The sequence below is a fragment of the Enhydra lutris genome, unplaced genomic scaffold (genome assembly GCF_002288905.1).
Source record: "Enhydra lutris kenyoni isolate GAN:26980312 unplaced genomic scaffold, ASM228890v2 scaffoldscaffold1, whole genome shotgun sequence".
Lineage (NCBI taxonomy): Eukaryota > Metazoa > Chordata > Mammalia > Carnivora > Mustelidae > Enhydra > Enhydra lutris.
Window position 1 is genome coordinate 77,832,568 of NW_019154085.1, and position 15,916 is coordinate 77,848,483.

A 15,916-nucleotide genomic window follows, 5' to 3' on the forward strand; every position below is an offset into this window, starting at 1 on the left:
GGGGCAAAGGTCAGAGCAAGAAGGTTTCTGACAGTTGACCGGGGCTTTGTAGGACTTGGTGCTGAAGCAGCTAGAGAGGTTAGGCGGCAATCCTTATGTTTATTAATCTTACAGTTCAGTAATGAAGATGCTGACTCTGGGAATAACTATTACAATATTTGGACCAGGCATCATAGCTACATAGTTTTAATAATGGGCTGAACTTGCTGGGTCATCTACTTATATCAAAAGAATTTTTTTTCTGAAGGAATATAAGCTATTATATGAAATATATATTACAAACTTAGTGATAACAACACAGATATACTAATATTTTCATTGAATTTTCCTACACACAAAGGATTAAATTACAGATTACAATCGTCAGGAACAAAACACAAAAAATGTTGTCTCTTACACAAGAAGAAAGTCCATTATTTGTAAAAGGGTTACAAATCAAGTAACAATTACATTTACTGATACTGCTTGACTGATTCGTTTTGTGAGACCTTTTTCAAAAGTCTTATCATTTAGCACCATACAGATCCGTCTAAAGATCAAATTTATTATGAATAAGAAGTGAGGTTTTCATGGTTGTTGCCCTTTTGACAACATGGTTTATCATTTGAAAACTGGCTCGCACCCACCCACCCTCCATAACCATTATTCTTAAGCAGTACCTATTTGTGACTGGGCCACCATCGTTGACTTCCGATCACAAAGTGGGGAAAATGGAAGTCCTAATTCGGCTTCTTTATCTCCCTGTGAAATGAAAGCTCATTAGTACAGACTTGGGTTGGAGATGCTTAGATAATGAGCAGTCTAGATACAAAGTCTAAAAAAAGCCACAGCTTTATTGTAATTGGCACTGTGTTTTTATTTAATTTTTATAAAAGCAAAGGGATAGTCCAAGTTGATGTAATTTTACTCAGTCTCCTTTTGAGCACATAATATGTTGGTGAAGGGAAAAAAATGAGCATTTTCAGCACGTGGAGACGCTGCTTTGGCATCACAACCCTGTTACTGTGAAGAGACAAACCTTTGCTCTTTGGAAATTTCCGCACTTGCCAGAAAATAGTCATCTCTGTGTGTTATTTGGCATTTAATTAACAATCAAGCTCGTGGATTTTCATGCCTTTTTTCTCCCCCGAAGCCAAGTACGTCACAGATCTTCAGTATAAAGACTTCATGATTGTACCGCTTTTTGAAATTAAAAGTATATAAACATATTGAAACTTCTTTCCACTTATTAACCAATTTTAATTGAATCTTCCACAGCAAATAGTGAAGAATATCTTCAACATTCTTACATTCCGTGTGCGTCATTTTATTTTATTGTATTCTCAGAAAATTGAAATGTCAATGATTTTTATTATTTGATCTTACCTATGGTAGGTTAATTGAGCACATATATTAAAGAATTCCATTTATGTTTGGGTTCAACATCACAAGAACTAATTCAGTTTTCATCTCCTAAAATAAAGGTGGCTGCTCTGGGCAAAACGTTCTCTTCACAAGGTTTATCAGACATCAAACATAGGTTCTTTCCTATGCATTCAAGGGTATGTGCTTAAAAAAGAAAGCTACTTCACTTGTTTCTCTTCACTTCAATTTTCTGGTATTTGAAAGAATGCCTCAGACTCTATTTTCTCCTAAGCTATTGGTTGTATATCTTCATGGACTCCACTGGCTTTGTGTAAGATCACAATTTAGGACACACGGTCAGGTTCTGAAATCAGAAGACAAAAGGGAGGGGCCTTCACTTTTGCTTTGCTGTGGAGCCCACATAACAATGGCGTGCCTGTCTGAGGAATTCCGAGTTCCCACTCGCTCTGTGTCCTTGAACAACTTTCCTCATGATCTTTACAACATCACGTCAGTATGTTTTATGGGCTTTACAATTTTTCATTGACAATGTTGTCTGGTGCACCTCCTCTAAACCATGCCTCTGATTATGAGGAGCAGAAAGTTTGAAATCAGAATTGTTTGGAGGAAAATCTAGATATGGTCAGCAGAGAAGTAGGCAAAGTAGTTGCAAATGGCTATATTTTATCATGGCATGACTTAGAGAAAATAGGGAGTAGAATTTCCATGACCTCCTTCAGCAGCTGTGCTCCTTCCTTAGAGGATAACAACACCCATTCCATTTGGAATTAATATTAACATCCAGCTTAAGGGAAAGAGGACAAGGAATTATTAGTGCCATCAGCATTGGAACTACAAGATACACATTTGAATCCCTGCTGTTTGACGGTTTCTCTCTGTTACTTCAGATGTATCACAACCTTTGCTAAAATGAATTCTCCTCATATGTTACCTCACTTGGTAATTGTGGTTAACTCCTATCAGGAATGAAGATATCCTAGTATCTACCTAGTAGGATTATCGTCTAGTTATCTAAGTTATGTGAAGCCTAATAGTTGGAAAATAGTCATTAAATATTAGCAAATAAGAACCATACTTCGTATTGGTGAAGAGGTTTGAGAGTACACTACCCGTGATGAGGAGTGAGTACTGCACAGAATTGTTGAATCACTATATTGTACACCTGAAGATAATATAACATCGTATGTTAAATCTACTGGGACTAAAATTTTAAAAAAGAACCATACTTCATCATAGCAAAGATACAGAGCTGTGAGGTATTTATGATGTCTAATGGATGGTGTTAAACCACAGGAAAAAGGATTGGTACTTAATCGAGCATGTGGCAGAGAGGCATTTCCTGCCATCCCCCTACCCTCCGTTTTCTAGCAGGGAATGGACCTGACAGGAGTTCTGCTTTTGAAAGATTGATTTGTCAGCCGTGTGGGGGATGATGAGAAGTGAATTGAAGATGACTCTTGGCTTCACACCTTAATGAATAGGAGTCTTTGGTGCCACGAATAGAAGTGAGACAATATGAATGAGGGCTGGATTTGAAAACTATTATGGATTTGATTTTTAGCATATTGAGAATAAGGTACAAGAATAACATTGCTGTTCATGTTAAAATATAAATAATTTAGTGTTAAAATAGAAATAAATCTCCTCATGGACTTGGTGTGAAATGTGATATTGGAGATACTTATCTGATCTATGTGGGTACAACTGATTGGCTTTATTGATCAGGGGGCTGCTGTTTGGTATTTAATAGCTATATTTTTATACTATATGACAGAAGTTCTTTGTTCTAAAAATGATAATTTGGGCCTGAAGAAGACATTGTGATGAATTACCTTCCATGAGCTAAATTTTATAGAATGTTAGATGGAAACATTCTCATATAGGACTTAGGCATTTGACAGATATATGTAGGATTCCCCTTCCTATATTTGGAGTGAAAATTTTATATTCTATTTGCTTCTTATATTCCACAATGGAATTGGGATATTAAATTTCCACTGCTAAAGCAAACTGAATGCTAAAGCACATTATTTAATTTATTTATAAATATTTAAAATGTTATCCTGTAGGGTGAATTAAAGGCCATAAGTGCAGGATTAGTAGGGGGCCTTACAGCCAGACTCAGAAGGCCCATAAACAAAATAGGACAAGGAGGGGGGTAAGATATGTAAAGGAGAGGGAAAGATATGTAAAGAGAAAGCTGGATTCCCTGAGTATAAATTTGACAAACTTTGTAATTTTCCTCTTTGTATCCCCGAATAGGGAACATTTACTTTCCATCAAGATGATGGGGGTCTGGGGTCAGGGCAATAGGCACTGCAAAAGTCAACTAGTTTTTCCTGGAAGATGTACTTTCATTTGAGGGCACTGCCTTCAGGAGGCCAAAAATGTACTTTCAAAAAAATCAGTAAAATACTGCATATACGTATATTTTGGTACATTGACTTTTACAGTGATTGGAGCAAAAATATAGGGCCCTAAGGCCACCAAACTCAATGAATTAATCAACGCCCCTCATTGCTGCTCCTGGATCCCCGCTTCTGTTCCTGGGGATGAGTCTGCAGGCAGGGAAGGGGAGAAACCCTGAGTGACCCCAGCAACATGGAAACCCCAGGCAGCCTGCAGTGCTCGGGCTCCTGCCTGTCTTGGCGATTCCCTTGGAGGTTGTTGAGGTTTCTTCTCTGAAAGGCCGCAACAAAGACCGATAATTATTTTTATGCTTTCCTAACAGTGTGAAATGCTCTGATCACTGTCAACAGGATGTCAACTCCATGACTTACTAGCACCTTTTTTTCTTTTCTGCATTTTATCTGAAGCCAAAGCAATTTCTATAGCTTTCAAGAATTGAAGGAGATAGAAAAGGGTGAAGCATAGAAATCCTGAGAAACCTTTTGCATTGAAACCTAAGTTTTTTTTTTAAAGATTTTTATTTATTTGACAGACAGATCACAAGTGGCAGAGAGGCAGGCAGAGAGAGAGAGGAGGAGGAGGCAGGCTCCCTGCTGAGCAGAGAGCCCGATGTGAGGCTCGATCCCAGGACCCTGGGATCATGACCTGAGCCGAAGGCAGAGGCTTTAAGCACTGAGCCACCCAGGAGCCCCGAAACGTAAGTTTTAATCACAGAAGCCATACCACCAATAAACATACAGGAAGCTCCTGACCGTAGACCTGGGGGCCACCCTAAGGTCAAGGGTGAATTCTAGGGGCCACTAATTCTATAGGGGAATTTAACGGAGGAGAGGGGAAGAAGCAATAGTTTAGTCCTCTTGGGACAACTTACTTAAGGGATTTAAGCCACCTACTTACCTTCTTTCCTTCTAAAAATGGTCCTTCTAAATTCTAGAAAGCCACCAAAGCTATCTAAAAATTTCATAATTATTACAGCTAACATATTCACTTTCAACAAAATTTATGATATGGTATAAATGTATTTTGTGAGTTAAATTTTGTAGAACATTAGTACCCCTCATATAATACTTGCATGTTTCTTAAAACTATGAGATTTGATTTTTACATTTAAAGTTATTATCCTGGCTCATAGCAAGTGTTCTTTATAGTGATGAGGTTTTTTTGGTTGTGTCTGAATTTTTGATCCCAAGATCCTTGGCTGAGAATGCACTAACTAAATACATTTTTATTACTGTGGAAAATACAATCTATTTTGAAATGACACACTTTATACTACTTCTAGTAATGCTGAAGAACATAAGGGGCCTGACGATATACAATTTAAAATAAATAAATAAAATAATTATTTTTCCTTCCCTCTCCAAAAAATTGCATTCCCAATCATTTGTTTGACAAGGTAATACTTATTGGTAAATGGAGATTTTACATAAATGTCATTTTTTAAAATGTGTCACAAAACAACTAGTTGAAAAAGAGAAAATTCACTTAGTTATTAGGTTCATATAGTATGACACATGAACAAATGTTAACGGCAGGAAGTAGTTCTTTTAACTTTATTTGTAGTAATTCCTTATTATCTTGCCAAACTAATATGTCTGCTTAAGGAGAGAATAAAAAGCAAAAACCTGTCTTCCTGTACTAATGCTTTTTCCTGGGCCAGTCCCTCCACCTCTGATCTCTGTCACATCAGTCATAGTTGAAATGAAAGAAGCATCTCTCGAATTCACACATTACAGTCAGAACGTAGAGGCACCTGTGTTGATCTACATCAACACTCGAGGAGAGGACATTAGCTCTATTGACGAATATCACAATCATGCTGTGAAACATGCTTTGGAGATGAGGACCTGCTTTATTGTCAGTTGCTTACTGAAGATGGAAATAGGTTTCTCAAGGCTGCAAAATCTAGATACAATTCTGATCGTCTCAGGCTACAGTTTCTCATGGATTTAGAAGGTACACTTAAAGTAGCTATGCCAAGAGTTGGGGTGACATTGATGAATTTTAAAGGATGGTACAGATAGTTTGGTCTACATTGGTTTGTCTTCCAGAAATACCTTGTGTTTTAAAAATTCTTAATATTGATTTAAGCCCTTTTGTTAGATAAAATGAACTTAGTGGACAAATTAATAAGAAAGTGACTTAGAAGTCAACACATCCCAAAATTCCTCTGCATTCTTCTGAAACAGTAAATCACACATGTATATATATGTATGTACATGTACCTACATGTATATATGTATATGCATGTATTTACATGTGTACACACACATACACACACCTCCAAAGGGCTACAGTATGGGATATGACAAAGAACAAGAGTCCTGTGAGATTCATTTAGTTAATTGAATGCGTCAAAACATTTTAGCTATTGACATCAATGTCATATGTTAACATAAGTCTCATAAAGATAAGCTTGTTTTGCTTGTGAACATGTTTGTTGGTAGTACAAACTCACTTGTTTTGACCTTCACCTGTTTTGCTATATCTCTTTCTGAAGGGGATTTGAAAGTCACTTACTTTTAGAAGTCCAGAGACTGAGAAATATAAGATTCTATTATTAAAAGCTTAAGTCCTAAATCAACTTATTGTGATCTGAAAGGAATTTCAGAGTTGAAGAGAAGAGAGAATGCTAGTAGAGACAATTTGATTTTATAATAGCCCATATTAACATATATGCTTTACTCTCCTTTGAGCTGTATTTTACGTTAAGGTCACTCAAGCGAAGACTGTCATTTCTGAACATTCTGGGATGATAAAAATGCCTATCATTGCCCATCAAGAATATTGTAAAAAAAACAAAAAACAAAAAACAAAAACCTGACCCTTTCTTATTCTAACACAGTCTGAAAAATGCAGATCATAAAAACATTCCAAATATCATGATGCTATACCTATTCTAAGACTTGACCTTTCGTGTTGTGTGCATTTTAATCTCCACTTAGATGTCTGAGTCACTGTTTATCAGGTGCTGAGAATGACAGAACTGCTCAGTAGCTGTATGAAACAGTTTCCCTCTACCTGGATTTCAGATATCAAAAATCAGTGTGTGCTGGAAGCTTCATCATTAATATTAGTAACCTTTCTAGCAAAATCAAGAATATATTGAACTTCAAAAACACCTGGACTTGATTTCCTTAAATTCATTATTCTCATGGTTCTGTAAGGTATTTTTTGTCTTGTTTGAAATCAGTAAAAGACAGCGATAATAAAAGTCATGATACTATTTGGATATCAGTAATCTTCAAGAGTCTCTGGAGTTTATTAGAGACTTTTCTTAACTGTTCTTTTTTTAAAGCTCAAGTCATTGATGAAGCACCTTTATTCTGACATATTCTTTTTTAAGTCAAGGAAAAACTTATTGCACAAATCTTAAAAGCATAAATTATGAACACATTTGTATAATTAACAATTAGTATATAAAACATTTCCATCGCCTCCAGAAGTTCCCTTAACTTTTTCCAGTGAATCTCACCTCTTATAGACACCCATTATTCAAATTTCAATCACCAGAGATTAATTTTGTTAATTTTGAACTTCATATAAATGGAATCATACAGTATTTATTTTTTGAAATTTATCCTGGTTTGTATCATTAGTCCATTTTTTATTTTTTATTTTTTTTTTAAAGGAAGGCTTTGCCTTTTTTTTTTTTTTTAAGATTTTTATTTATTTATTTGACAGAGATTACAAGTAGGCAGAAAGAGAGAGGGAGGGAGGGGGAAGCAGGCTCACTGCTGAGCAGAGAGCCCGATGAGGGGCTCGATCCCAGGACCCTGAGATCATGACCTGAGCTGTAGGCAGAGGTTTTAACCCACTGAGCCACCCAGGCACCCCATCATTAGTCCATTTTTTAATTGTTGCATGGTATTCCACTGTATGACTATACCATTTCTATTTCTGATGTTAAATTGGACTGTTTCTAATATTGTGCCATCATAAGTAATAAGTAATACTATTATGACTACTCCACATCTGGTGGGCATAAGAACCAATTTTTCCGAGTTATACATCTGTGGGTGGACATGCTGCATCATAGCGGAGATTAAGTTTTACTTTAGTGAATGTTAACCAGTAGTTTTCAGATGAGTTGTAATGATTTATACTTCTACCAGCAATGCCTGGACTTCCAACTGGGGTCCAGTTGTTCCACATCCTCAATAATGCTTAGTATTTTCAGTCCTTTTAATTTTAGCTATTATGGTGAGGATGTAGAGGTACCTCATTGTGCTTTAATATGCAATTCTTTGATAACCAATGATAATGAGAGTACTTGTATGTGTTTATCACTCATTTGTGTATTTCCTTTTATGTGGTATCTGATCAAATTAGACTAAATTTTTAAAAATTTTACTTATTTTTTATTAAAAAATTTGTAAGATTTGTAGGATTTCCTTATATAATCTGTGAACAAGCTCTTGGACAGATATTTGTAGTACAAATATTTTTTTCTCACTCTATGGCTTGCCTTAATGGTATTTTTGGAAGAGAAAAAGATTTAAAATTCGCTCTTGTCCACTTTATCAATTTTTTTTTTCTTTTTTAGGCAGTACTTTTTGTGTCTTCTCTAAGAAATATTTGGCTACTCCCAAGGTTAGAGATATTCTCCTAAGTTTTCCTCTAGAACCTTTAGAGTCAGATTTTATATAAGGCTGCAGTCAAACTTGAATTAATATTTGTATAAGGGACAAGATTCCTTTTCTCCCATATATTTAGTAAGTATCATTTCTTTGCTATTTACAAACTTTCCTTTCTCCATTTAACTGTTTCGTTGTTTTTGTAGAAAATCAAACAACCATATAAGTATGGGATCACTATTCTGTTTTATTGATCTATTTGCCTGTTTACATGTTAATAACACACTACTTTGATGACTCTAGCTTTCTACTAAGTCATGTGATAAGGAGGTATAAATATTCCAATTTTCTCAGTCTTTTTCAAAATTGTTTTGGCCATTTTTAGATTCCTACATTTCCATGTTGATTTTAGGGTCGGCTTTCTTTCAACTGCTACAAAGAAGTCTGTTACAATTTTTTTTTTATTTTGAATTTTTTATTAACATATAATGTATTATTAGCCCCAGGGGTACAGCTCTGTGAATTGCCAGGTTTACATACTTCACAGCATTCACCATAGCACAGACCCTCTGTTATGATTTTTTGTAAAAATTATCCTAAGTATATTAATCAATTTTGGAAGAATTGACATCTTAACATGTTAATCCATTAATGTGGTATACCTTCCAATCTACATAGATAGGTCTTTAAAAATCTTCTTTCAACAATCTCCTGTGGTTCTCAGTGTTTAGATTTTATATGTATTTAATTAAATATATTCCCAAGTATATCTTATTTTTATGATATTATAAATCATATTGTATTGAAAATTTTATTTCCAAGTTGTGTGATGTCAGCATACAGAACTACAATTGATCCTACAAATTTGTTAAAATTACTTATCAGTTCCAGTAGCATTTTAGAGATTCCTTAAAATTTTCTTTGTAGAAGCTTATGTTTCTGCAAATAAAGACAGTTCTTTTTATTTCTATCCAATCTATACTTAATTTTCTTCTATGTATTTTAATGGCTAGAACTTCAAATGCCATGTTGAAAGGATTGGTAAGAGAAGATATCTTGAACTTAGTATGAACGTGTTCAATATTTCACTAGGAAATATTATGAAAGCTATAGACACTTTTTACCATGTTGAAAGAGGTCCTTTATTTCTAGTTTGCAGAAAGTTTTTGTAATTAGTGTCTTTTGAATTTTGTCAAATGCCTTTTTTGCATCTATTGATATGACAGTAGGACTCTCTTTTCTTTTCTACAGTAAATTACTTTAAATGATTTTTTAATATTAAATCAACTCAAGTTATAATATGTACTCTTTTGTTATATCGCTGGATTGGATTTGCTAACATTTAAAGGAATTTTCCACCTAGGTTCATGACAGATATGGGTGTGTAATTTTCTTTACTTGCAAAATCTTTGTCAGGTTCTGTCAGGGTTATACTGATAATTTCCCCTCTTTCTCTGTGTTAAAACTGGAATTATTTCTTTCTGGAAAGCTTGAGAGAACTTACCATCTCTCAACTGAATTGAGAACTGAAAGAGAAAAATTGAAACCATCTAAGTCTGAATTTTTCTTCATAGAAAGAGTTTAAATTACAAGTTCAGTGTTTAAAAATAGATACATGGATATACAAATTATAATTTTTGTGTGTGTTTGTTTTGGTAATTTATATCTTTCAAAGAATTTGACAATTTTTTCTAAGTTGTCAAATGTATTGGCATAAATTGTGGATAATATTCCTTACGCTTTGCTATATGTAGGGTCTATAATGATAACATCTCTTTTACTTATAACTTATTTTTTTTTACTCTTTTTTAATTTGCTGATAATTTTATTATTTTTTCAAAGTACCAACCATTTTCTTTGTTAATTTTTGCTATTGTCTTTTTTCTATTTAATTGATTTCTGCTTTTATATTTGTTACTTCCTTTGACCAACTTTATATTTGTTACTTCCTTTGATCAAGTAGGTTTAATTTTCCTAATTCTAGCTTATTTAGGCGGAAGCACAGATGACTGATATATACTTTTTTTTCTAATGTAAGCATTAAAATAAATAAAGCTTCCTCTAAGCATTGCTTTAGCTGCATCTGACAAAATTTCAATTGTGTTTTCATGATCATTTATTTTTTTTTTATTTTTTTTTTTTTAAGATTTTTTATTTATTTATTTGACAGAGAGAGATCACAAGTAGAGAGGCAGGCAGAGAGAGAGAGAGAGAGAGGGAAGCAGGCTCCCTGCTAAGCAGAGAGCCCGATGCGGGACCCGATCCCAGGACCCTGAGATCATGACCTGAGCTGAAGGCAGCGGCTTAACCCACTGAGCCACCCAGGCGCCCTGTTTTCATGATCATTTAAAATAATATTTTTAAACCCGAGCAAAGTCATTTATGTCTCTTCATACTTCCGTTTTTTTCGTATCTAATATGAGAAAGTCATTCTTAAAGATCTCTAAGTTCTCTTTAGATTTACTATTTTCTGGTTAATATTTGGTTGAGTGCATGAAATTATAATTTTTATTTGGCCATGGCACACAGTTGCCCTGTAGAACTGGATAGGTTTTAACATTTGTGTTTTTTTTTTTTTTTTAGCGCAAAATGTATTAAAATATATTTAAACTATTTCTAGTATGAAAATACTTAAATTTGGAAGATGCTACTCAGTAAGTTTCTCTAGGACTATGCAATGCTATTTTAAAGTGAAACCATATATCATAATCATTGACAGTGGGAGACAGAAAGCAGAGTCCTCCAAATATAGTAATATATTCAGTCTTCATGTCTTCAGAATAGGTACAATGTCAGTTGGCTATTCCTTATTGTATTTTTTATAATTAAATTATAGCCATAAGAATAGTGCTTTCTTGAGTTCTTTGAGTTACTATAACAAATTGTCAAACCTGAGGAGGGTCATGGGTACCCCTGAATTTATAACCAGTGGTCAGAAAGGCTGGTGTCCTAGGGCCCTACCTGAGGTTGGCATCTTGAAGTGAAGCCATTCTAATGGAAGACTGAGTCTTTAACTTTGGGAACTGCTGCTAACTCTGGGTGGTTAGCATCATAATTGTATTGTGGTACCTTAGGTGGGAGTGGAAAAAAACAGGGACACTATTTTTTTTAAAAAGTATCCTTGAGGTAGAGACCACGTCCATTCCCCATGTCTAGCCTTGCTTTTTTCATATAACAATCTAGTTTTAACTTAGGCACATGTCAACCCAACAAAAAACTGCATTTCTCAGCCTCCCTTGCAACTGTGCATATATGACTAAATTTTAACCAACAAGATGTATACAGCAGTGCTATACATCCTCCCCTTTCCCATTTTATGATGAAAGATATTTGCTATCCCTACTCTAATATTTTATCTTTTAACAGCAGACAATGAGGCTAATTTGTTTCTTTCCTTCCTAAGAGTAGCATCAGAGATCCAAGACTTGCCTATCTTTAGAACATATATTATACTACATAGGATTATGAATTATATTTATCTGAAAGATTAATAAATTCTGCTTGAGGCCCCAAGAATGTGTTGTGGCCAGTTGATAATAGTCACAAGTCCTGGATTCTGCATTTACAAAGGTGCATGTCAATACGCCTAGACACTATTTCCATATTTGCACATATTGTCATAGAAGCACCTGTAGGAAAAACTCCTCCATCAGGGCCATGGTCCAGCGGTGGTGCAGCTGCCAGGATTTGGCTGGGTGGCTAATGTCTGCTGCATGGAGAATCAGGGACATAGTTTTGGCTTTGTCAATCCTGTCAAACCAAGGACATATTCAAATTATCAGAATGAAGTCACCAATTACAGTCCTTTCTGAGTCCAAGCCTATGGAACTTTAACATGATGGAAGAAAATAACCTACCCTTCAGGCTGCTGCAAACTGTTTCTTATATTTTTAATTTGCTGGAAGTGACCTGACATGTCTGTAGACAAAACCATTTCAATCACTAGGTTCCGAAGATCCCTGTGGAGTCATCAAAAGAAGAAAGGTTCATTTGGCCCTTGATGATTCTCAAGTAAAACATTTCCTTAATATTACTGATTAAATTTTATTTTTCTTTATGGATATAAGCACAAAAGATGCTACTTTTTAAACGTAAAAGAGCTCACAAACGTTGACATTATTTCACCCTTTAACTCTCGCAGCTTTTGGAAGTTGCCGGGAGAGTGCTCTGTGAATGATGCTGTTTAACATCTCCCCTTCAAGAACTGGATGTTCCTCCATGCACAACCACGACTGTCTACTACTCATAATTCCTAATTACTGTTTTTCTATCTGAAAGGAACCTGACCAACTTAAAAAAATAATTTTAAATGCAGTATTTGCTATTATTAAAAGCACCACTATGTATTCATGATTTATTCAGTCCAAGCAGTGTGGTAGGTTCTTTTATATGAGGAGGTATTATTATTTCACACCAGAGGACACTGAGTTTTGCCCAGTCACACAGGTAACTGGTAGATGGCAGAGATAAGATTCAACCCAAGAGTTCCCACTCCCACAGCTGACACAAGGACCACTTCACTGTGCCAAACTTCTATCATAAGAACCCCAGAGAAAACAAGATGCCAAAGTAGGTGGGGATTCTCCATTTCAGCTTTTGGAACCCTGACTCTACAATATATTGTAGAGAGAGCTATTGGTACTATTGAAATATTAATCAAATTTTAATCTGAGCTATTCAGTGATGTGCATGAATATTTGCACACTAAGCAGGAAATTAATTACCTCAGCAAAGGCTTGCATGTTCTATAAGTCATCGCTTGCTCAGTACAGATAGAGAAGAAGGTCACTTACACTAGAAATCATATTTTATTTTCATTCTCTGGCATGGCCAATAGAATAAGCTAAGTAAAATGTGTGTGGTAAAGTTGAATTATAATCTTGTGTCAAAGATATTTAACCTAAAGTTTGTGTGATTGAATAATTTGTTTTTTAAAACAACCACATATTAAAGGAGCTTGCTGAAATTCAACTGGATTTTTAGATGGGCACTGTGAGAAATCCATATTTTAATTACTGTTGATGATATTAGATAGCTTGCTTAGAACACTTTTACCCAAATATTAAAGGAATAGAAACTAAAAATAGTTAATAAAATTGTGTCTTTTTAAAAGATTTCATTTATTTACTTGAGAGAGAAGAGAGAGCACGCATGCAAGAGAGCATGAGCAGGGTGAGGGGCAGAGGGAGAAACAGACTTCCCACTGAGCAGGGAACCTGATGTGGGTCTCCACCTATTCCAGAACTCCAGGAACATGACCAGAGTGGCAGCAGACACAGCCAACTGAGCCACCCAGGCACCCCTAAGTTATTCTTAATTACATTTTTTTCTCTGAAATTATGAAGAGACCTATATTACAATAGCAACTGAACCAAAATATTCATTTTAACTAAGGAAAAATGAGACAGAAGTTTTATGAAATCTATAAAATTTAGTATATTGTACTTTGCATATAAGATGCTAGATATTATCAATAATCAACTAATAATGTATTAATAAGCTAGGCAAAATAGTGCATAAGGGAAATTACTTATTTATGAATCTTCCTTACCAAAATTTTTAAATTATTGCATTTATGGTTACTAAGTTACTTTAAGAAATAAATAGGTATGCAAACAGAAAGCCTACAAATCTCTAAAAATCTATTCATATTTTAATTTATGGTAACTTGTCATCAACTTTCTGCTAGCAAATGTATCTTTTGTAGCTTTTTAGAAACAATGTTGGATCTATTAAATTCTACAATCCATATGATACTATAGCATTTGTTAAAACATTTCTATAAAAACATTCAATTAGGATGATTCTGAGAAGTTACTGTACAGAAATTTATAAAATATTAAAGGAATAAATTATTAGAATAATAAAGATGTTAAAGAACAAAATATAGTAAAAAAAACACACCAAAATAGCAACAGAATCAACTTTGAGAAGGAAAAAGTTTAATTCAAAGGAATAACCATAAAAATTAATAATATTAAGTGATATCTCTGGGAATAATGATCACTGACAAAAAATTAAATACTCTAAATGTAAATAATCATCTCTTGGACCACAGGAAATACCTCCAAACTTATCTCTCTACGTCTACCTTTGCTCTTCTATTCTCCACATAACCCAGCAGCGGTAGCTTTAAAATCCTTTTATAATTAGATGCTGGCCTTCTTAGCTGGAAACCCAACTGGGCTCTTGTTTCTTTCTTTTTTTTTTTAAATTTAATTTAATTTAATTTTTTCAGTGTTCCAGAATTCATTGTTTATGTACCATGCCCAGTGCTCCATGTAATACGTGCCCTCCTTAATACCCATCACCAGGCCCACCCAATCCCCCAAGCCCCTTCCCTCCAAAACCCTCAGTTATTGGACTCTGGGCTATTGTTTCTGGCAGAATAAAATGAAAGGCCTGAACCAGTTTCCCAAAACAAAGTGCCTCCCACCACCCACATTAGATCTGCTTCTATAGTTGCAAAAGTGAGCCCGTATTTTTAACCCACTGAGCCACTCAGGTGACCCTGTGAGCCTGTATTTTTTATACAGCTTCAAAATGTCCTTGAAAAGCCAGAAAGCTTGAGTATTTGGAAGAGTACCTATCAGAAATTTGGGCTTGTTTTAAATCCTGAATTAACCTTTATTCATTTATTCACTCATTTATTTTGAGGCAGTTCTTTTTTTTTTTTTTTTTTTTTTTTTAAGATTGTATTTATTTATTTGAGACAGAGAGAGAGAGAGAGAGAACACAAGTAGGCAGAGCAGCAGAGGGAGAGGGAGAAGCCCAGGCTCTCCACTGAGCAGGGAGCCTGATGGGGGCTCGATCCCAGGAGCCTGGGATGATGATCTGAGCCAAAGGCAGCCGCTTAACCGACTGAGCCACCCAGGCGCCCCATATTTTGAGGCAGTTCTTGATCCCAAGGCACTTTATTTTTTTAACCTTTATTTATTTATTTATTTATTTTCCTTGTGTTATATTAGTCACCATTTTACCCCTCTGATATTTAAATAGGAAGCTTTTTGGCCCATTAACTTTCAACAAAATCTTTGTTAAAGCCTTTGTTAAAGGCTTTTTTTTTTTTTTTTAACGTATAAATAGGTCTCATTGACTAGTAGGGATATGCAGACATATTTGCACTAAAAATTTCTATGTTAATCAGAAATTCATACTTAATTGGACATCCCTTATTTTTATTTGTTAAATCTGGCAGCCCTATAGTCAAATGAAAAGGCTGACGATGACCAAAAGATCAAGAAGTAGGGAAAATTATGCTGAGTTGTAGGGGTACATCGTGTTATTTCCCACTGTGTGGCAACAAGTATCACCCATCCATGATTTTTTTTTTTTTTAAGCTGATGGATGCTTTGGAGAAACAGATAAGATTTCCCTCTGCATCTGGGTCATTTTAGCATATTGTATTTGTAATTTTTTCTTCAAACAGTGACTTTTTAATTTTTTTAAAAAGCTAAACTCCAGGATGCCTGGGTGGCTGAGTGCGTTAAAACCTCTGCCTTCGGCTCAGGTCATGATCCCAGGGTCCTGGGATCCAGCCCCACATTGGGCTCTCTGCTTAGCAG

The 15,916-nt window shown here is 35.0% G+C and overlaps 1 protein-coding gene across 3 annotated transcripts in view; it reads right to left on the bottom strand.

The window, feature by feature from the left end:
- The window catches only part of LOC111143001 (phosphodiesterase 1A), a 329,203-nt gene that overhangs the window by 29,659 nt on the left and 283,628 nt on the right, over window positions 1-15,916 (bottom strand). For all 3 annotated transcript variants that reach the window (XM_022496402.1, XM_022496393.1, XM_022496411.1), the window contains exons 9-11: window positions 12,209-12,310; window positions 11,981-12,101; window positions 660-741 (exon numbers count right to left, since the gene is read on the bottom strand). In XM_022496402.1, coding sequence (XP_022352110.1) covers window positions 660-741; window positions 11,981-12,101; window positions 12,209-12,310 — 305 coding nt within the window. The remainder of the gene's footprint in view (window positions 1-659; window positions 742-11,980; window positions 12,102-12,208; window positions 12,311-15,916) is intronic.